This window comes from Zingiber officinale, chromosome 6B (assembly GCF_018446385.1).
Source record: "Zingiber officinale cultivar Zhangliang chromosome 6B, Zo_v1.1, whole genome shotgun sequence".
Taxonomy (NCBI): Eukaryota; Viridiplantae; Streptophyta; class Magnoliopsida; order Zingiberales; family Zingiberaceae; genus Zingiber; species Zingiber officinale.
In genome coordinates this window covers 103,008,386-103,031,559 of record NC_055996.1, presented here as the reverse complement: position 1 = coordinate 103,031,559, position 23,174 = coordinate 103,008,386, and the positions used below count along the sequence as shown (strand labels likewise).

The following is a 23,174-nucleotide window of genomic DNA, read 5'->3' as shown; positions in this document are numbered from 1 at the left end:
TCCACATTTCCTTGGCTTCCCATTTCTAAGCCTCAAAGTGAGTACCTGGCCAATGGGTGGTTACCACCTGCTAGAAAGCTGTGTGAACTGCTCGTTCCTCATGACAATTTCTACAGGCTAATAAGACATGCTTCAAGCTCCGTTCGGTTCAAGCTACTGCATATGGATCAAACAATAAGCACATTTCTACATACTTTAGCATACACACGTCACTCATCACGAGCTGATGCTATTAGCAGGTTATCTTAACCATATGTATATTGCATTGAGCATTGTGGTTTTAAGTAACATAATGTTTTATTACTTCATGCAAAATGCTTATTGCATCTGGTTCTTATTTTTACGATTTTGCAGTTTCCTATTTTCAAATAACTACGAGGTCAGATTGATTATCATGTTTTGTGAAATATCATTGGCATCTATAATGTTATATGCACTCTGATTTGTGTTCTATGAAGTCACTTGGTCTTTAGCTTTGCCTTGCATGCCTTCATTACGTAGACAATACCTACTTTCTTTGTTTTATGCTTACTAACAGGACAACAATTCTAATTCATTCCTGATTATCTTCGATGTTTTTGCTTCTCATTCTCTCTTTGCTGCTTATTCTGTACATACAGCCTCATTGCTACTAAGCATAAACCGCAGCGAAAGCAATAAACCATCACCAAGAACTCAAAGACCTGATTCTTCTCCTGGCCAGCAACGAGCGGTTAGGCGTCGGTTGTATCTGTCAATAGACACAGATTCTGATTAACTATCAAGTGGCAACTCGGTTTGGATTGGGAATTAAAAGGCGGTTTCGTGTCTCACCGCTGGGAAGCTCCTATGATCGTGTGTGGGAGAGGCCAGCCAATCTGCAAGGATTGCTGGAAATTCCAACTGTGAAAGATATCACTTATACTGTCACAAGCCATATGATGAGGTAAACCTCAAGTTTTTTTGCTGCTAATGTTGGGCTGCAGAAAATACAATTAGATTCAATAGGAGAGAGTTATTGCTGGTGTATAATAATTGTTTCATTAGTTAATGTATGTTGTCAATAGCCCTAATACCCGATATTGGTGGCAGTCGAAGAGGGTATTTATCCACTGGCCGACATTGATGTTAACTTTAGATCTACAGAAATCCTGTTAATTATTGTGATTGGTGTTCATGCAATGATATTCTTCCCACAAATACCTAGCCAAGAATTTTGAGTTCAGGCCCTCATATTCAGAAATGCCTGATTTGCATCTCTTCCAGTTCATTGTACCAAAATGTCCTCCGTCTCGAACACTGTTTCACGGCTTGATTTGCTACACTTTGTTTTTTTTAATGGAACTATTTTTTGTATTCAAAACATATATTGTCAATTCAATTGTTTTGTCAAATTGTTGGCGAAAAGAAATTGATGGACCGAGAGGCACGACAGTCATTATGTTCTAATCAACTCGCTGCGGTGCCACTGCTCTAAAATCGAGCAGCAAGTTCACCCCCAAAATTATGTGGATAAATTATGTGGATCGCTTGCTGAGGGAGATGGATGATTTCACGCACCTCTCATCAGTCATCGCCATTGATTTTACAAGTAAAAGTTCGAGGCTACTTTAAAGATGCTATTAAATCTTTAGAGAATATTATCACAATTTCCCCAGAGTACAATCTAAATTAATCAAACCACCACAAACAGACATCCCCTGGTATTCTGTCAATTGTACGCTATTTTTGAGCCAACAAAAGAATTCTAAAAACATTATTTAGAGTTGGCAACTCTTAAATTTGTACATCAAGAACACCAAAGAACCCGAGAAAAAAGTCAGTGAAGGTGACGTGAGTGCCTTCTTACTCATCGAGGCCATAGTCCTCACCAAAATACTTGTCGATTAGACCATTAGCCATGTTCCTGATCTCTTCATTCTCGTGAAACTGGAATCGTTCCATTGCGTCGATTCCATCCTCCTCGACGAGTTTTAGGCCTTCACCATTTGGCATTCCCCTCATAACCTGCAAAAGTGTGTAGGTAGTGAATATGAAAGAGGAATGATCCTGCGAATAAACATGAGTATTGAAGCATGATGGCACATTAGTTTGACGAATAGAATAGGCAGCGAATCAGGTATTCCCAAGGAATGAAATAGACAAGGCATAATAAAAATAAGTGTTCGTTTAGTTCACGGTGAATGGAATGAACATGCAATAGTTATTCTTATATCTGGATGAAATTATTACGAGTGTATAGCAAATAATTTCAAAAGTCATGTATCTCATTTTAAACTATTTTGTCTCAATTTGCATAGCATGATGCGATCTACCATGCCTGCCTGGCCCCATACGGGTACATTGGTCTAGCTCCCCGGACTGCATGGACTTATTTAGCCTTATCAACCTATTTGACTCACTAAGCCCACCCTACTGAATTGCCTGACCAGTTTGTCAGCTTGATTTGACCGACTTGACCAATCTGCTCGCTTGACACTACAAACTCACCAGGCCTAACCAATCCACCTACTTGGTCCAACCAATCCAACATGACCTATTGATCAACCAAGCTCAGTTGGCTTGACTAGCTTGTTCAACCCATACAATCCGACAAGGCCTTCCAGTTTGCTTGGGGAAAACCAAACCAAACCATCTAGTTATCTTGGTTTTATAGATCATTCAACATGACCTACTTGATTAGCCCAGCTTACCCGATGACATGACAGACGATCCTTTCCCACTTGGCTCGTCCAGTTCACTTGACTCAAACTCAGTTCAGCTGGCAAAACCAACCTAACCAGTTCATCCAAATCAACTAACCTAATCAATATGCCTATCCCACTAGGCTAGATTGGTCTACCCAACCTGCTTGGTCCATGTTCATATAATAATTTTTAGAGGGTTGAATGGAGTAGGAATTTTATTATTCAAAAAATAAACATATAAGAAATATAAATTTCATATGAATAGGGAATCACAAGTCTAGGAGAATTAGTATTCCAAGTTCACTTTTGCACCTAAACATTACAAAGCTTATTCCATGAGTATTTATAGGAACAGAATAACTATTCTTATGAACTAAAAGCATCATGAAAAATACTAAGCTATCCACAAGCTATGAACTTAATGAAATTCAACTCGATGTCGCATATCCATGCCACTGCTTCAATAAACCCAATCAGCAAAATACTAGATACCTTTCCATGGTATCATTCTTTCTCTTTTTCTTTGCTTCTGGGACTGAGAAGTTGGATTTATAGGAGATAGCAATATATTCGGTTTTGCCTAGTCATAGTTCGTTTATTTTTCTGAAACAAAAATAAATTCTCTTTAACGAATTGAAACCCTGATGGATATTAAATATGAAGGGTAGTAACTATCAAGAGAAGTTTGTGAATGAAACAATTAATTGCTTTTAGGGCTTAAAGGTTCCTTAAAATTGGCCACTCACTATGTTTGATTTCCAGATGCTCCTTCCGTTTTCTAGGTTATCTAATGTAGGTATCCATAGAAAGTATATCCTCATTCCTCAACTTTCATATCAATGATAATATTTAAAAAATCTGTTATCCTCTCATGAAACCTACAGTAGAATAACTTTAGAATTAATGTTCAAGGAAAATGATTAATAAAAAAGTGAAATTGAAAGCGTAAAAATTAAAGAATAATGATTTCCTCACCAGTTCCAAAAACTGAAGTCCCAATCTTGCACTTTGAATATCCACAGATCGAACCAAATGCACAAAGCCAGGAAGGCATCCATGTTCTATGAGTGAAACCAGGTGGTGCACAATTATGCTTGGCTGTTCTAAATCCTTTGAGGGGGCAACACATAGGTTTCCAAGAGTATATGCTACTTCTTTTCTGATATCAAATGTTGCATTTAATAGAAGATGAATCAATAAAGGCATTGCCTCACTAGAATAGATCAACTCCTTGTGCTTGATAGATCCTGCTGCTATGTTAGATAGAACCCATGCAGCTTCCTAAATTGTTGATAAAGAATTTTATCGGGAAGAAAAAGAGAATGCTTTCCATACACATTAAAACTTTATTAGGGTTTAATTGATAAATCTACTACAACCTTTGAATGGATTTTTTATCACAGCATTTCAATTTTTTTTATCTCCATAGCAATGTTTATATGTTAAGTTAAAATCCATAATCCGCCTTGTTTTGAGTCAAGCTGATGTTAATTCGATGATACGGGCAAAAGACAGATCACTCATTCAACCTACATCAGCACCATGTCAACACTGAGCATTGATCTGGCCCATGACATATTTCCTCTTCTTTTTTCTTTCCAGAGGTTGGTAGGGCAAGAAATTGTCTCCTTCTCTCATCCTTTGAAAAAAAAAACGATGTGAAAAAAGGAGACATCAATGTTGACATGGTGTTGATAGGGTGATCTGTTGCTGCATGTCATCGAGTTAATGAAAAACAGACAGGAGCTAGATTTTACACTTAAACAAAAATAATGCCATGGATATGAAAAACATTGAAATGTTATGATAGATATTAAAATCCAAAAGAAGCTTGTGATGAATTTATCAATTAACCCATTTCATTATTACGTACCTTTTTCAAGACCCGATGCTCGTTTTTCAAACATTTTATCAACCCAGATAATAATTGTTCTGGAAAAAAAATGAAGATAAGTTATGCTGAGCATCAAAAAAAATTCTCATATGTATGTTACTCGAGAGAAACAGGAGAAAACCTGTGATGTTATATCCAACAATTAGGATCTTGTCTGTCATATAGCCATCAGCAGCTACAAGATTACCCAAACTGCGAAGCACCTAAATGAATGAAATATCAGCAGGTGAAAATCTAGATTATCTGCAACTTCGGATATTGGGAAATAACGTCGCCGGCATCCAACATCTAAAAGAAAATATAAGAAATATTCCCAACCCCCAGCAATGTAGAGTTTGTATCATGAGGGGAAGAGAGCAAGAACAAACTAGGACACTAAATAACAATGAGTATCAACTATCAAGTAACTCAAGTTTGTGTATGTCACACTTGAGTTCTTGGGGTTTTACTCATTTCTCAAGCTAGCAGGATAAAGATGTACCTTAAGATGATGCCTAGCAAGGTGATAATAGTTCATACTTATTAACCATAAGAAAAGAATTTAACTTTAATGCAAGAAGATTAAATCTCATGGAAAAACATATTACCGGAATTAGCAACTGCAAACTCTCAGATGCAGCTAACTTTCCGACTAGGAGTTGAGCAACATCATTCTTTAATAGTAAACCAACAGCCACTTCTGAAAGGGCTGACAGATAAACAACCACCCATGCTACTTCAGTCACCAACTCATCATCCCTGCCAATTCAGCGACAAATATAGCACATAAGTAGGTAAATTATCCAACAAGCATCATGACAAGTGAAGATCTTAACAATAGTATTTGAAAATATTGCATTGAGCATGTTGCAGAAGCAGGTTAGAGAAATCTTAACAAATTTGAAGGGCTTTTACCAAAACCAATACTCTTCTTGTTAAATCATAAGTTATAAAATAAACTACTCTTAACACAAAGAACAAAAAAGGATAACATTTAAGGAGAGACCAAACTAACAAAAAAACCAAGAGATAATGTGTAAAGAGATTTGATGGTCAAATCCCTAAAAGAAAGACAGCGACAGGACCTACATCAAAAACTTGAAATGCCCTTCACTAAGCATTTCATTCCTCTAGAATCTACAAGATCACAGATTTGAAAATGCTGGCAAGGAGTATTAACAAGCAGATGTGCAAGTATTCAGGAACAATTTCAGTATGATTGGTTCTTAAGTTAATACTGAAATCACTTCCAAAAGCTTGAGCTATTAGGAAATGAACCAATCTATTGATTATGATTTAACATTTCCTTGTGGCAAGTCAGAGCAAGGACTAAGTCACAAGAGAGTGCAACCCAATCACACACAAACCATGTGACAGATAAGACCACATACAAGGATGGGCCAGGATTTGAGTATACAAGATGTGCTTTCATATTGCCATACCATGAAAAAGTTTTAATAGTGACTGCCTGCTTCAACAGTTTAAGCTATTCGGAAAGGATCTAATCTATAGATTTATAGTTAACAAAAACAAAGAAACAGTCAACAACAATGCTGGTTAGTTTTATTCCAAGCATCAATCAATAGAACTTCTAGAGAAGATGATCAAATTTCGTTCAAACCTAAAAATAAGGAAATCATGAAAAGCCAAGCAACAACTTACTCTTTCCTTAGGTGTTGCACAATTGCATCAATTACCCCCTTGATTTTTATCAGTTCTGATGCAGCTTTAGGATGGGGTCCCTGCATGTAAATATTGAACAATATAAAGTACAAAGGCTAATGAATGAACAAAAATTCATAGTAAACAGCAACCTTGAGATGATACTGAAATGTGGATGAACATGTAAATAACACCTGTAAATGAAACTATGACACTCACCAGGAACACACAAATTTTTAGTTCTTGCTAAATCCTATAAGGGAATTTGAGAGTAAATTTTTAATAGATAGTCACAAGAGACTGCCAGATTTTATGAAAAGCAAGAATCATCTCTTCTACAGGACTACAGGACACTAAATTTGCTAAAATTCACTCAGGACAAATATATTTATATAAATATATATTATATTATCTATAACTGTTAATGAAACATTTCATAATGAAACATTTCAACTTAATAAAACTAAAGAATGCATACCTTAAGGAGATTCGATAACGCCCATGCAGCTGTCCTTGCAGTGGAACCTTTATCAGACATCATTAAACGTGCAAGAGGTAATAGAGCTCCTTGTGCAAGTAAAATATTTCTCAGCTCTTCTCCTTCACCGGCAACATTTCCCAAAGCCCAAGCACACTGCTCAGCAATGGCCACCAAACTCTTCTCTACCAGATAAACAGTTTAGGTAATACTGATAAGATTTTAGACATGCAAGAAAGAAAGATTCCAGAACAAAAACATAAACTTTTTTGCCACCAAAGAATATTATCAAAATCAACCTGGTTCACTAAATCCTAGCCATTATTCATTACATATACTACATGTCAGTAGAGTTATTTTTGAGTAATAAAAATGATAACTAATAAAAGCATATTATCATCCCATACTTCTTGTTAATATATCTAATGTGGATGAATACTTTAATATGAAACATGTCAATGCAGATACATGATGCATATTAGCTACATGCATGGCTAAAACTACTGTCCTATGGAACTTCATTGTAGTATAATTTTTGCGAGTGAACCTTGTAACTCTGATTGCAAATATTAACAGCTGATGCTTTGGCATTTTGTTTAACCTCGACAGGGATCCTTTCTCCTACTAGTTAATTCAGAGTCCAGAACTCCTCATATATGAGAGTGCTTCTAACTTTCTATCTACATATACTACTACTTTGTAGGAATCTCTCCTACCTTAGCTTTTTTTTATTATTATTTTAGAAAAAAACTGGTTGCAAAAAACAAAACAAAAACATAAACAATAGCAACCAAATTGTCGTAACCAAGGTAACTAAGGTGTAAAATCCTGAGCTGTATCACAGTATCTTTGATTGGAACAATAATATTTTTGTACAGCATCATGCTGTGTCAATACAATTTCGGTACTTACAAGTATAAGAGTATGGCAATTAAAACAGATCATTTGAGTAGGGTAGGGTTTATCATTTGAGTAGACTAGGGTTTATAATCTTGGTTGAGTAGCTTCAAATTGGGTTTAATTCAAACTTGATTTAATCAATTTAAGATTGAATGAAAATTATTTGTTCAGATCAATTTTAACCATATTTTCTTATTCAATTAAAGGAGTTTTGAAATAAAATCCTAATTTCTTTCTTTTCTTCTTCTTTTTCTCCCTTCAACCTCTTGCGCGATTACTCTCTCCAATCTGTCTCTCTCGCCGTCTCTCTTGACGCCAACTCTCTCTCATGTGAAGCCACTACTTGCTCTCTCTCTCTCTCTCTCTCATGACAACATAGCGGATCTCATCATTTCTCTCACGAAGTTGGAGTGGATCTCATTGTCTCTCTCTCTCAATCCTTCCTCCCTCCTCCGATAGATGATCTTCTCTCTCACTCTCTCCCTCACTTCTCCTTCAATGTCGATGCTAATATGCCATTCTGCTCCTTCTCCTTTTGTTAGGTGATGGTATCAACTCGTTCAGCGTCTCAGCAAGAGAGCAAAACGAAAAATCTCAGCTATGCCAACAGGCACAACATGAGATTTTCTGTGTCTGAAGCACCATTAAAACGGTCTTGGTTGGTCTGTTTACACCTAGCTTTCATCAAAAACCCATTCATGTATAAAAGGATTTCTCCATGAAAGATGAGCATTTTAATCCTCTGACCAAGACACAGTTCACCTAATAAATTCAGATATCAAGATGGCTTCAAAAAGGTTTGCATTTCAAGCTAAGGTTCTCATACAAGCAAAGACAATAGAGAAAATAAACAGAGATCACAAAATTGGGATTATTTTGCAATCTGGCCGGTGAGACAAAAGAAACAACCACAAGGCTACTAGAGAATTATGCAGACTTGGACAAAATTAAATAAGAACCAGACATCGTCTGTAGGCAGGGAGAGAATTTATGAACTTAATGATTGCAACTGACAAAATAGTAGAAATAACCAAACAATGAACCAAGGAGACAAGGACAGAAAAAAATGACAATATTAATTCATTATTATTAGTTACTATAAGTATAAATAGTAATTAATAATTGTAGTTATTAGAACTAGTCTACCCTATCCTGTAATGAGAGAGTAGTTTTTTTCATGTTTAATTATTAAAATTGTTGTTTGTTGACAGGAATATTCTAGAATTAGATGTCTAATTATTTTTATGAAATGTCCAATCACTATTATGAATTACCAAACCAAAGTATTCTTACTTCTCCGTTGTTCTTATCAAACCCAGCATAAAATTTTAAATAAAGAAAAGTAAGTGGACCTAACCCATTGAATGACGACTATATCAGCTATTCTGATATTTAAATTCGATGGGTTAGGTCCACTTTTTCTTTTCTATAAATAACCCAACCCTATCGTCTTCCCTATATATTCCTCCTTCATTATATTATACTTATACATACAATTATGAGGTATTATATGACTAGTATGGTATTCTATGGATGATACACATATGTCTGTAGGCAGGGAGAGAATTTATGAACTTAATGATTGCAACTGACAAAATAGTAGAAATAACCAAACAATGAACCAAGGAGCCAAGGACAGAAAAAAATGACATACCATATGGATTTTATAACTTTACATGTCTAGAATTGTTCAGTACAAACCACTTTGGAGCATCTAAAAACAAATAAAAAAGCAACTGAAAAAAACACTATGCTTAGAAAACTATAGGTGTCCAACAAACCTCCGATGTGAGCAACAAGCAAAGGAAGTGCGGGCATTAACGACTTTGTTTCTTCTGGGTCCCCAGCAGCTATATTAGTAAGACACCAAGCTGCCTCAAGCAACTGTATATAGATTAAAAAGACAGTTATAATAGCATGACAAACATTCAGAAGGAATCAATTCAGATAGTCGGATGGATATGATTTCCTGAATTACCAGAACTCAGAAGACCACATCAGTCTTTATAAAATGTAGATAGCAAGAAAGTTGATCAGATAACATGAATGCCTCTGAATTATTTCAGAACAACTGTTTTCCAGTTGCAAAAAATTATTAGGAATTGGTAGAAGATGCAAACCTGTTCATCTGGTGAGCCAAAAGCTAAGCACTGCACCAGGAGAGGAATGACTCCAGCTTGGAGAGCTGCTTTGACAGGAGGGACTTCAGATTTCGATAACAGCCGCCTCAGCTCACGTAACGTTTCCACCTTTTTTTGTGTAGCTCCCTTTCCACTGATGTTTTGATTAAAATACACCAGGCCAATGAGGTTTATGAAGGCTAAAAGAAAGCTAACATGAGGAACATAATTTTTAGCTTTCAAAGTGTCTATCAGAACATTATAGGGAGAGAATTTGGAATTTCCAAGAAAGTACAGAAGCGACAAGGTGAGAAAATAGGATAGATTGTAAAACTGGCTCCCTTGATCTTGATTCTCCATTCTCTCTGTCTTCTGTTAACTAATAAACCTATTTTCAAATTTATTTACAGCTTTTAACCAACCCTGCTTATATTCCTGTGTTAATGTCTCAACTTTTGATCAACAAATTCTTTTTGCACTTCAACCATAATTAGAAGTTAGAGTTCAATATAATTTCATTATTTAGAAATAATCACTTGAACTTATAATCCCATGACAAAATATCTGATAATCTCTCACAAATAACATTGAATAAGTATGACTAGAATCTCAGATTATTGGTTTCAGCACTTCCATCTCCAGAAGCAATCACATGGGTAAATCTGAAATTTGTTGCTTAAAAGCATAAAATCTCATATGCTTCAAATTTCAACAACAGCTAGGTTCATGTAAACTACTTAGTGAACAAACAAAGATAATTAGTTTTCTAAATATTGGGAACTCTGCATTTGTATTAGAGACAATCTAATAAGGAAGAGAAAGAAAAAATGAAGTACCTCATTCTAATGTCAAAGGAAATATAGGATAACAACAAACATCTTGTGAGATGTTGTGGATTTTGAGTCCTCAACTGATGGACTCACATCTACAACCATCAAACTGATAAATAGGCATTGTGGAAATCCAGTTTCATCAATATAAAAAGAAATCTAATGTTTAACGAACACACTAACAAATTTGATGTTGATTACCACTTCACTAGTGATTAGGTTATGTCAGAAAATCAATGCGCCATGCAGTTCTTTTAAAGAAGAGATTGCTATATTTTACCCAGCCACTTTATGTGAATCAATGTCTTTTTTGCACAACAAAATGAAAATTTTCAATACTCCAGCTAGCTTGAGAGTGTGTTAGAAATAATGGATTACTCCCACATTGTTATTTTTTCAATATATTATTAGGGTTGAGGATTGTATCAACAAGAGTTGTACTCCAATTACATTTAATAATATAAAACTTCACTCAACTGACAACAAAATACTTCAAAGGTTCATTCAAACATGATAATTACTTCATGGCTTCATGCACAATTATTCTATTGATTTTCTTGTTCAGGAAGCAGCTTTAATTTTAACTCTCAACAAGACGACAAAGGCAGTAAGATATAGAAGGCTAACAAGAAGCTATATTTCCCAAGTATTAGGCTTCGACTACATTGTTCTTATCCCTCCATTAACCTCTATGCAAGAGCATATTATTAAGAAGATTTGCATTATCTAGAAGTTTGTTTATGTTTTCTTTTTTATCTTCCTCTTATCCTTGCCCTTAACCTTTATTTCTTTCAACTTGTCAACAACACATGGACTCCTAGAACACATACTATTGTCTGCCATTCATGGACTAGTAGTAAGAAAGATAGAGTTTGATTTTACATTAAATAACCAAAAAAACTATTTATGCAAATAATTATCATTTGAATATGACAAAACAATCAAACTTAGTAACTGTACAAATGAAAACAGAATTTTTTTAGGTGGAAACTGCATGAAATTAGAAAACGACATAAAATTTACAAGATCTTGAAAGTAACAGGTCATACAATAACTTTACAACAACATATAAATGCAAAAAAAAAAAGAAAAAGAAAAGCACAATACACATGCATGAGAGCAAAATACAAGATTTTTAAGCTTTTTGAAAGTAAATGTGATCATGTAAATCTAGTCAAAATAGAAAGTACATACTGGTATGTCAGTGCAGATTTTAGATCATCCACAGTTTGAGAAGTTTGAGCATCCAAAATTGTTTTTTCCTCATCAGTGTCCATGTCCCTTTCCAATGAAACTTCATTATCTTCAAAAAATGCTTCTCGGCACAAGCGTTTTGCCCGTATCAAGGCCTCTCGTTTCTCTTTTCCTACTGCAACTGCAAGTTGCCGCCTCCGTTGTGCAGAAGTATTATGTACTGCTGGCCAAGATAAATGTTAGCATCACTAATACACTAATATAAGCATAATTAACAAATAGACGCAACAAAGAACTAATATTGAAAATAATTCCATCAGATATCTCTTACCCAGATGAAGTTGTTCACAAGAAATTCTAACAAACACAACACTGAGCCAGTTAATTCCTGACTTGGTTATCAATGTAGAAAGTTCTAGCTATCTATTTTAGTTTTCATTTGTTTAATCTTCTGTCAGTAACAGATCCCATTGCAACATGTCACAAAATAATGAAATACCATCTGACTTAAAATTACTCAGTTGAAAAAGGACCAATGTTGAGACTTCAGAACCTAGGAACCATGGAATTAAAATTTCCATTACCCAATATCGACAAACATATGTAGCTACCTCATAACAAAAGCTTAAGGATATCGAAAAGATACTTAGATATCCAACACAAGAGAAAATGAGGACGCATCAAAACTCTCTTGTGATGTTAGTTGATGATGGCTCTGTTTCTCAGTGCTCTGTTTCTCAGTATTTGATGCACTAGCAGATTCACATTCTACAGGAACAACATACACGATTATAGAAGTCCTTCAATAGATCCATGTACTGGTTTTGACGGTCATCAACTAGTTGGTGCAAACAGTTGGCTCCATTAACCTAGTCAGACCTTTCTATCACCCCACCAAATCGAGTTGAGGCTCAAAAACCTGAAACAAATCTAAGTTCATATTTCACCTTTTAATCAAGAAAAAGATATATTAAGTAGTGAAAATCAACGTTATCTTAGCACAAGATGAACTTCTCAGAGCACTAGCTCGGATAAGTAGTAAACGATGCATAATCTAACGACAAAGCAGCGTCCTTGTTGCAAACAGACGGCCACTAACTATAGGCCTAGAAACCAATCGCTCACTTACCGGCATCCTACAGAATTGATTTTTTTTTTTTTTTTGGTATATTTCAAGGGTTTCAAACCCTCCAGAACATGCGAAGTCGATTGCGTATTTCGAACGGCGAAGCTAAAGAAAGTAGGGAAGTAATCGTACCTGAGGCCTTGAACGCTTCTCGACGGTACTGGGAAGATGGTTGGGGGACGTCATCATCGGCCATTTCCCCGGCTTCCGTCTGTGTCCTGCCCTCGCGAGTCGCCTGTCCGCTCTTTCTCGCCGTGGTTTTTTATTCTATATAAAACGACTATTTGCTCGAAAACACCCTCACTTTTATTTAGTTACACATATGACTCTCTACTACCTTTTTGTTGTAGTAAAAAAAAATAAAAAAAATAAAATAAAATTCACATCGAAAATTTGAACTACCTAGCTCAGTCTCCGCTAGACGGGTAGGAACAAAAGTCCGAACCAAACCCGATCGGTTCCGTCCCCGTTAAGAGGAGTGAAAAAAACCCTAGCCCCCGATCCATATAAAAGGAGAGCGAGCGCGCACGACTCAGGGTTTGCAAGTCCAGCCGCCGGCGAAGTGAGCGTCGAGGAAGGCGAATATGGTGTCTGGGTCGGGCCTGTGCACGGGGCGGGTGGTGGTCGATGCCCGACACCACATGCTGGGTCGGTTGGCGTCGATCCTGGCGAAGGAGCTGCTCAATGGGCAGCGTGTCGTCGTCGTTCGCTGCGAGGAGATCTGCCTCTCCGGTGGTCTAGTCCGCCAGAAGATGAAGTATCTCCGTTTCCTCCGCAAGCGCATGAATACCAAGCCGTCTCACGGCCCTATCCACTTCCGCGCCCCTTCCAAGATCCTCTGGCGTACCATACGCGGGTAATTAATCACCTTTACTTCGCAGATTGGTTTTACCTTTTCCTTTTGTTTGTCGGGTCAGAGATTTACGAGATCAACACTCTTTTCTTGTCTTAGGATGATTCCCCATAAAACCAAGCGCGGTGCTGCTGCACTGGCAAGGCTCAAGGCCTATGAAGGGGTGCCGCCGCCATACGACAAGAAGAAGAGAAAGGTTGTTCCGGACGCCCTCAAGTAAGCAGTTCTTTGTCGACTAATTTTCTGCAATATATATAAAATGTCTCAATATGCGGATTAAATGATAGATTTTGTTGTCAGGGTGTTGAGGCTTCGACCTGGACATAGGTATTGCTTGCTTGGTCATCTCTCATCAGAGGTTGGATGGAATCACTTCGACACTATTAAGGTTGGGAATTTCCCACTGTCTTCAACATTAGTGTTTCATCCATTACTCTGACGATTATATAATTTTTATAGAGTTGCTATGAATAACGTCTGGTAGCTCCTTTGTGATCAGTACTTTGCTCATCATCATCCTCAAACTATATTCTCTCCAACTACTTGGAATCGGCTATGTGGATTATCTTTCCACTGCACTTTATCCTAGATTATATTGCAAATAATAATCAAATCTACTAATTTTTTTTACTACATTAACTAGTGATTGCCTTAGTCTTACCCTGTCAGTCTATTCCTTACACCTTGGACTACAATTGGAACTTTGTTTTGCATATTTTATTGTGGTTATTTATTGATTTAATTCTCCTTGTATAGTGCGTGTTAAGAAGGTTCAAGTATTTGAAATATTTCATTTACTATCTCAGTAGTTTGGATTTTTTTTTCGTTCTTTGCATGTGTTAATAATTTGATGCTAGTAAAAATTGGAAACCAAAGATGCTTTTTTTATGTCTGTACATCAGTACAATCATTGTTTTCTCATTTTGTCTTCTGAAGAGCTTTACCTAGAGTCTATGGGTATGTGTTTCAAAAACATTATCTGAAGAGCTTTATTTAAGAATTTATATCTGTGATTGTCCAAGATTGTATGCATATATTGCTTTTTTTTTCCTAAACAACCAGGCATCCTAAATTCTACACCGAAAGCCTTTATATGGTTAAATAATGCAATTGAAAGTGTTTTATGAAATAAGGCAAGAAATTTTACTTTATATCTTGAGCCAAGCTTTGGTTTAATTTGTCTATCATATTTTGAAAATGTTAAAAAGTTGCAAGCTCCCTTTTCACTGGTCGTATGATTTTTTTTCCTCTTTGGATGTATGTTGACGATAGTTAATTATATTTTTTATTTTTGCTTGTAACTTGTATGGTCAGTGTAGATATTCAAGCCAGAATATTCTGTACTTAGGTGTTTTTTTTTTTTTTGAGGATTCTCTTGTGTCTGAATTTTCTGAGCCATAAAGAATTCATGCAACAATTGCATATACTTCGATAAATCTTAAGGTTAATGAGATAGTTTGGTTCGGGATTTAATATTTTAGAGAAGGGCATGCCATTAAGTCGATTCTTTCTCGTCCTTGAGCAGCCTAGGCTTACAAGAGTTGAAAGGTATGAGAGGGACCTAAACTATCACAAACTACTTGATAGAAATTGATCCATCAACTTGTCAGGCCCAATCTTTGATTCAAAATTATTCAGCCCAAGTTAGTTAAGTTAATAGCAGCTCATTCACATAAGGTTTATAAAAGATTCTTGGGTAGTCCACAACTCACCATGTGGGATTGAACCAGGGTTATAACAATCTGCCCTGCTTAATATTTGTTTTATAACTTAGAATCAACCTTAATCAGTGTGACATCTGCAGAATGTTGACAATACAGCTGTGCAGACAGGTCTCTCTAACACTTCGCCATCCTTAGGATTAGGTCTGCTCTGCTATATAGAGAGAACCATCTCATTAACTAGTTAGACACAACCATTAATAATAAATGCTCAAGTCTAAGTCAACAGTAGCTCACCCATCTAAATTTGTAAAGAAATTTAATTAATTTAAAATCCACCTTGTGAGAGTAAATTGGGATGTCACAGAAAGAGACATTTTTCCACAGGCAATCCCAATCTTTCTTGATTATGATTGTCACTTGGAAGGAGTTTTGTGCGATAGAAATGGTGTTCCAAGTCGTTATGAAGGTGCCTGTATAACAAGTTGCCTGATTATGATTCCCAGGTAATCTCAATCTAACTTGCTTGATTATGATTGTAGCTTGGAAGGAGTTTTATGTTGGGTAGAACTTATTTTGTTCCAAGTCTTTATGAAAGTGCCGTTTGCCTTTTATCTTTTTTCTAAAATTTGAAACGTCAGCGTGACTGATTAACCTGGTAATGTTTTAAACAGGAATTAGAGGAGAAGAGGAAAGAAAGGGCCAAGGTGTCTTATGAGAGGCGAAAGCAGCTTCAGAAGCTTCGTGCCAAGGCAGAGAAGGCAACCGACGACGACGAGGAGCTTGGTTCTCAGCTTAACATCCTTGCTCCATTGAAGTATTGAGTTGTATTTGATCGTCTTCACTTAATTTGTCATCCTCAGTTGGATAATTCGGAGTTTGTTTGCCATTTTTGTTTATTCGGACTAGTGTTATGGGTGTGTTTCTATAACTTTGTAATGCAATATTAAATGATTTTGGAATTTATAAAATAAGGAAATTACCAGATTTATAACAATATTAAATATTTTTAAAATCAAGTTTTGTAACATTTTGATAAAGTAAGTTGCATGTCCTTTTTTTGGAATTTACAAAATAATGATTGCGATTTGTGGTATTTATTCTTGGGAATTTACGAAATATTATCATTTCTTTTATCAGATTATAGGCAAATTTTTATAGATTATTAAGGCGTAACTTGGAAGTTTAGGGGTGCTTTTAATCCATTCAATTATTTTTTAAATAGCACAGGATATTCAGTTTACTTATTAATAATTAATTTGATTTTATAAAAAAGATTTATCGATCATTAAAATAAACTAAATTAAAAATACTTGCAGTAACTAATCAGTTTAGTATTATTATGTTAATCAATTAATAAACTTAGTATTATTATGTTAATCGTTCATTAAAAAAATTTATTTATTAATTTATTAAAATTATAATTGGATGCTAAAATACCTAAGAAATTAATCAGTTTAGTATTATTATGTTAATCGACTAATAAATTTAGTATTATTATGTTAATCGACCGTTAAAAAAATTTATTTATTAATTTATTAAAATTATAATTGGATGCTTAAATACCTAAGAAATTGAGAAATTGTTGTACTTCTGTACTATTATTTGGGGTTTTAATTTATTCAGGTGTAGTAAAAAAATAATTATATTCATTTCAAATGTCTCTTACATAATTAATTTATAATCGATTATCAAATAATTAAGAAAAAAAATTTTCAAAAATATATATCTATTAAAAATTCATCTTTTATTTTATTATAATAAAATTACCATCCTCTAATCAATCAAACTGGGTAGGATATTCTAATCTATTTAGTTAAACAAACAAAGAATGTTCCTGTTGTCTTGATTGCAACAAATGAAGTACCCAGATCCATTTGTGCATGCCAGTACCCTTTCAAGCAAGGTTCCTACGGATGAAATTTCAGGCCCGAGTTAGAAAGTTTAGATGAGGCACGATTAATCGTGACTCTCTGTGGGTACATGTAAAGGTGAATAAGGTCTTCTCGGATGAGTCTAGTGGTTAGCTATTGATGTCTTATCATCATGAGATCTGGGGTTTGAATCTCGGTAAAGTCGAGGTAAATGACTCCCTTATGTTCTAGTCATTATTCCAAAGGCTAGTAGCCGTCCGTGATTTACCTCCTCCGTGTTGGCCCTGGGACGGATTGGCGAAGGTACTGGAGGTGAGCGCATTCGCCTTTTGCCATCGTGTAAAGGCGAATAAGGGTCCCCTCGAATGGGTCTAGTGGCTAGCGCATGAGCTGTTGTCATCATAAGGTCTGAGGTTCGAATCTCCACAAAGTCGAGGTAAATACCTCCCTTATGCGCTAGTCACTATTCTAAAGATTAGTAGTCGCTCGTGATTTAGCTCCTTTGTGTTGGTCTTGAGACGGATTGACGGGGGTGCTGGGAGCGAGCGTATTCGTCTTTTGCCACCATGTAAAGGCGAATAAGGCGTCCCCAGGATTATGGTGTCACGGTAGGATATCCAAGCTGTCATCTAACACTCACGATTTGAACCCCAGTTACGACATATTTACAAAGAATTTTTCCTCCAAATAAGGGGTGTAACCAAAGAATACTGAACTTTTGAATTAGTCATCACATATGCTTCTTGATTTACCCTGATGATTAATGAAAAATTTTCATGAAACTGAGTGGATCATTCCAAAAATAATCAACCCAACCGACGGAAAAGCAACCCGCGTGGGATATCCCCTTTATAAATAGAAAAGGAAGGACAATCAACTCGTGACTTTCAATGTGTGTCGGAGTCCGTCCGAAAGTGTTTTTTACTATGCGGCCTGGCCTCTCCTAATCACTGGGATTATGAGAAAGCCCTCATTCCTGCCTACCCCAAATTCTTCCCGGAAAACAGTTAGGGGGATTTACTTTTTAATCGATTAAATTTATTGTTTTAAAGTAATTCCACGTACATGTTTAAAAAATATATGTTCCAGTATATTATAAAGTTTATCGAGCTTTAACCAAAGCTTAAGGCCTAGTTATCTACAGTAAAGATGTAAACAAGTCGAATATGTAGAAAATTTTAATATTCATATTTGCCTTGAAATAGGCATATTCGAGTTCGAATTCGAAATTCAAAAAATTTAAAATGTTTGGTTCTAATTCAATTCGAATTAGGACTCGGATTCGAGTTCGGCTCGAAATATTTGAACATATTCACGAACTATTCGAAATTTATTTATTTAATATATATTTAATTTATATTAATAAATATTAAGGCTCATAAGTGGCTCACGAGCGACTCAAATAATATAATTAGGGTTCAAGTTCGGATCGAAAAAAGTTTAAATATGTTCGAGTTCGACTCGAATTCAATAAATTTAAATACGAATAGAATATTTTTTGAGTCGACTTAAAAAATTCATGAGCCGATTCAATTCATTTGCCGTCGACTGGATTCGTTTGCCGCCCTAGCTTAGAAATGCATTGACTCAGTTTGAAATTTCAAAGGAAAGGACTGATAATTTGAATAAAATATATAACGAATAAAAAATAAAAAAACTCTTTTTCACAAACAACGCTAAATCTATTCATTTCAATATTGGACAATGCTTAGCTTTAATCTATTCGTTTAAATATTGGATTGCTCTCTCCGATGGATTCAATTTATTGTTTTAAAGTAAATCTATGTACATGTTTAAAAAATCTATGTTCCAGTATATTATAAAGTTTATCAAACTTTAACCAAAGTTTAAGGCCTAATTTACCTAGACAGTACGTTTACTCAGTTTGAAATTTCAAATGAAAGGTCTGATTATTTGAATAAAATATATAACGAAAAAAAAGAAAAAAAAACTCTTTTTCACAAACAATGCTTTAATCTATTCAGTTAAACATTGGATTCCAGGTCAATCCCTTTAATCGATTCAATTTATTGTTTTAAAGTAATTCCATGTACATATTTAAAAAATATATGTTCCAGTATATTATAAAGTTTATCGAGCTTTAACCATAGTTTAAGGCCTAGTTTATCTAGAAAGTGCGTTTACTCGGTTTGAAATTTCAACAAAAAGGTCTGATTATTTGAATAAAATATATAATGAAGAAAAAGTAAAAAAAACTCTTCTTCACAAACAACGCTTTAATCTACTTTAAACATTTGATTCTAGATCCATATCTTCGATCGAATTTATTATTTTAAAATAATTCTGCATGTTTAAAAAATCTATGTTCCGATATATTATGAAATTTATCGAGCTTTAACCAAAACTTAAGGCCTAGTTTACCTAGAGAGTACGTTTACTCGGATTGTAATTTCAAAGGAAATGCCTGATTATTTGAATAAAATATATAACAAAGAAAAAGTAAAAAAAATATTTTTCACAAACAACGCTTTAATCTATTCAGTTAAATATTGACTTTCAGATCAATCTCTTCAATCGATTCAATTTATTATTTTAAAGTAATTCCATGTACATGTTTAAAAAAATTTATGTTCCAGTATATTATAAAGTTTATCGAGCTTAACTAAGCTTAAGGACTAGTTTACCTAGAGAATGCGTTCACTCGCTTTGAAATTTCAAATGAAAGGTCTGATTATTTGAATAAAATATATAACGAAGAAAAAGTTAAAAAAAAAAATTTCACAAACAGGTAATCAAGTATTATCTTCCATCCAAATAATTGATCCATAAAAGCATAAAACTCTACGAGCAAAGGAAAAAAAAAACAAACAAAGAAAGCTACTTGTGTTTTTGCCCAGCAGGTAATGGTGTGGCAATAAGATGTCTTTTTATTTTTTTTACAACAACAAGACTTTTCCCACTAGGTGGGGTCTTTTTACGCCATTGAGCTCTATCTCCTATTATATCATCATCTATACTTAAATAAATTTTATCTTGTTTTATTGTTGCTAACCAAGTCTTTTTTGGTCTTCCTCTTCCTCGTTTTATATGCATGTTTATCATAGTTTCACATCGCCTAACTGGAGCATTTATTGGTCGTCTAAGTACATGTCTGTACCATTTTAAACGTGTCTCTCTGAGTTTTTCCTCAATAGATGCAACTCCTACTTTCTCTCTAATGCTTTCATTTCTTATTTTGTCCATCCTCGTATGTCCACACATCCACCTTAACATCCTCATCTCTGCAACTCTCATCTTACTACTCAAAGTCATGGCCCAACATTCAGCTCCATATAACATAGCAGGTCTAACTGCGGTTTTATAGAACTTACCTTTAAGTTTAGAGGTACTTTACGGTCACATAAAACACTCGACGCTCCCCTCCATTTCACCCATCCTGCTTGTATTCTATGTAAGACATCTCTCTCAATCCCTCCATCATTTTGTAAAAATGATCCTAAATATTTAAATCTCTCGGTTCCAGGCAACTCGTCCTCTCCTATCTTAACAATTGTTTCATTACTTCTAATATTGCTAAACTTAAATTCCATATATTCCGTCTTTAATCTACTAAGCTTAAAACCTTTCCCTTCTAGTGTTTCCCTCCAAGATTCTAGCTTAGCATTTACTCCTTCACGTGTCTCATCTACCAAAATAATATCATCTGCAAACAACATGCACCACGGTACTGTGTCTTGAATGTGTGCAGTGAGTTCGTCCATAATTAATGTAAAAAGATAGGGACTTAGAGTTGATCCTTGATGTAACCCTATCTTTATTGGAAATGCTTCAGTTACTCCGTCTGAAGTCTTTACCAGTTAAATCTTCATACATATCCTTTATTAGTTCAATATATGTTATACTAACACCTCTTTTTTCTAAAATTCTCCATATAATTTCTCTTGGGACTCTATCATATGTTTTTTCTAAGTCAATGAATACCATGTGTAGATCTTATTTTTGCTCCCGATATTTTTCAATTAATTATCTAAAAAGATGTATAGCTTCTATTGTTGACCTTCCAGGCATGAACCCAAATTGATTTTCTGTCACTGTGGTCTCCTTAATCTTTTTTCTATTACTTTCTCCCAAAGTTTCATAGTATGACTCATTAGTTTAATACCCCTATAGTTTGCACAATTTTGTACGTCTCCCTTATTCTTATATAAGGGAACTAGAGTACTTATTCTCCATTGATCAGGCATTTTTTTCGTTTTCAATATCATGTTAAATAATTTTGTAAGTCATTCAATACCTTGTTTCCCTAGGCATTTCCATACTTCTATCGGAATATCATCTGGTCCAACGGCTTTTCCATTGTGCATCTCATTTAAAGTTTGTTTTACTTCTGAAGTTTAAATTCTACGATAAAATTAAAATTTGATCCTCATTTGACCTAATTAAATTACCTAAGTTAAGTTGGTCTCTAAACCTTCATTAAAAGTTGATGAAAATACCTCTTCCACCGCTCTTTTATTTCTCCATAAACACTAATACCTATTACATTCATCTTTAATACATTCATTTGGATCTCTTGTTTTCTTTCTCCATTTTCTATAAGTCTCTTTCCCCTTCTTTTGTGTCCAAATTTTGATATAACCGTTCAAAAGTTTCATTTTTTATCACTACTTTCTTAACTATTTCTTGGCTATTGTATATTTTTAAATTTTCCTCGTTCTTACAGTATATAATTCCTTATAAGCTATTCGTTTTCCTTCACTTTTCTTGTACTCTCGTTTCCACCACCAAAGATTCTTTGCTTAGCGGTGCATGCTGACTCATAGGGACACTCTTTCCAGCTATATTTTTAGCTTTGATACCATCTTGTATCATCTTTGTGTATTAAGTCATACATATATTTCACCTAATGCTTGCAGCTTACCTTCTCTTTAAATATATATTCTTCCCATCTTTAACTTCCACCACTTAATTCTAGGAATTGTATATATTTTCTTTCTATTGATACTATATTTGAGGTATATCAACACTGCTACCTATATTGGGTAGTTAAGCTTTCTCGAGGATGACTTGCAATCTTTGGAAATCTTTCTATCCTTCTTCCTAACCATGAAAGTTGGATTTATTATTCCCACTTTTGAATGTGACTAAGTGTTCTTCTATTTCTTAAAAAGCGTAGCTAATATAAGTGCGTATATACAATCTAATATAATTTTTTCCTCGTTCACTCGAACCCATAACTCCATGTACTCTCTCATATTCATTTTCACTCAACCTTACCCATTTAGATCACCTCTATTAAAATCCTTTCATTTGGTGGAATATTTTGTAATATTTCATCTAAGTCCTCTGAAAACCTTAATTTGGTAACTTTATCTAATCCTACTTGTGGTGCATATACTCTAATTATGTTCATAGTTTCTTTACGCCACTATTATTTTAAGTTATAATTCTATCTCCTTTTCTTCTCCTACAACTTCATCCTTTAACAAACTATCTACAATAATACCTCTCCGTTTCTTGCTTTCTTTCCGATTATACCGTAACTTGAAATCGGGTTCTATCATCTTTGCCTTCTTTGTCGTTTTGTCTCTTGTACACATAAAATAATAATTTTCTCCTAATCATCATATCTACTACCTCCATTGATTTACCAGTGAGAGTTCTATGTTCCATGGTTTCGAATCTTAGATTATTAGTTTTCCTATCATATTTGTTCTTATCTAACCTATGGTGTGAGAACTCTTGCCTATTTTCTCAGGGAGATGTAGTGGTCCTTGCTGATACGTTTTAGTCGAACTCTGCAATGCAAACTCTTATTTAACACTATACCTGAGTTCTAGAGATATAGCGGTTCTTGCCGAGATTCCAGGGAACAACCTAGTATTAGCACAATAGTTTACATTTGTCATAGTTTAACACTGGTTGATAACCTAATGCAACCCTATAAAATTTATAGTAAAATTTTATAGAGTTTTT

At 34.8% G+C, this 23,174-nt stretch overlaps 3 protein-coding genes across 6 annotated transcripts in view; 2 read left to right on the top strand and 1 right to left on the bottom strand.

The window, feature by feature from the left end:
* LOC121988573 (E3 SUMO-protein ligase SIZ1-like) overlaps positions 1–1,161 on the top strand; it is a 31,242-nt gene extending 30,081 nt beyond the window's left edge. Inside the window, exon 16 of the mRNA XM_042542068.1 lies at positions 621–1,161. Within this exon, the coding sequence (XP_042398002.1) occupies positions 621–757 (137 nt within the window). The 3' untranslated portion in view covers positions 758–1,161. The remainder of the gene's footprint in view (positions 1–620) is intronic.
* A 427-nt stretch (positions 1,162–1,588) lies between these two features.
* Positions 1,589–13,163, bottom strand: LOC121988571 (importin subunit alpha-2-like). 4 transcript variants are annotated; one of them, XM_042542065.1, is made up of 12 exons: positions 12,982–13,124; positions 12,509–12,642; positions 11,724–11,943; positions 9,700–9,853; positions 9,361–9,463; positions 6,680–6,864; positions 6,202–6,281; positions 5,148–5,298; positions 4,682–4,763; positions 4,540–4,598; positions 3,642–3,947; positions 1,589–1,986 (listed from the first exon to the last, which is right to left on the bottom strand). In XM_042542065.1, the coding sequence occupies exons 3-12, from the start codon at positions 11,804–11,806 to the stop codon at positions 1,825–1,827; spliced, it is 1,365 nt and encodes a 454-aa protein (XP_042397999.1). In that variant the 5' UTR covers positions 11,807–11,943; positions 12,509–12,642; positions 12,982–13,124; the 3' UTR covers positions 1,589–1,824. The 4 variants fall into 4 exon arrangements, with proteins under 4 accessions (XP_042397999.1, XP_042397996.1, XP_042397997.1 ...); XM_042542062.1 differs by lacking the exon at positions 12,509–12,642 and having other exon boundaries at positions 11,724–11,946; positions 12,982–13,162; XM_042542063.1 differs by lacking the exon at positions 12,509–12,642 and having other exon boundaries at positions 12,982–13,158.
* Positions 13,164–13,353: 190 nt separating this feature from the next.
* On the top strand, positions 13,354–16,360 carry LOC121988572 (60S ribosomal protein L13a-4-like). The gene is made up of 4 exons (XM_042542067.1): positions 13,354–13,705; positions 13,802–13,918; positions 14,003–14,090; positions 16,038–16,360. Exons 1-4 carry the CDS (start codon positions 13,434–13,436, stop codon positions 16,185–16,187), a joined length of 627 nt encoding a protein of 208 aa, XP_042398001.1. The 5' UTR covers positions 13,354–13,433; the 3' UTR covers positions 16,188–16,360.
* The last annotated feature ends 6,814 nt before the right edge of the window (positions 16,361–23,174 follow it).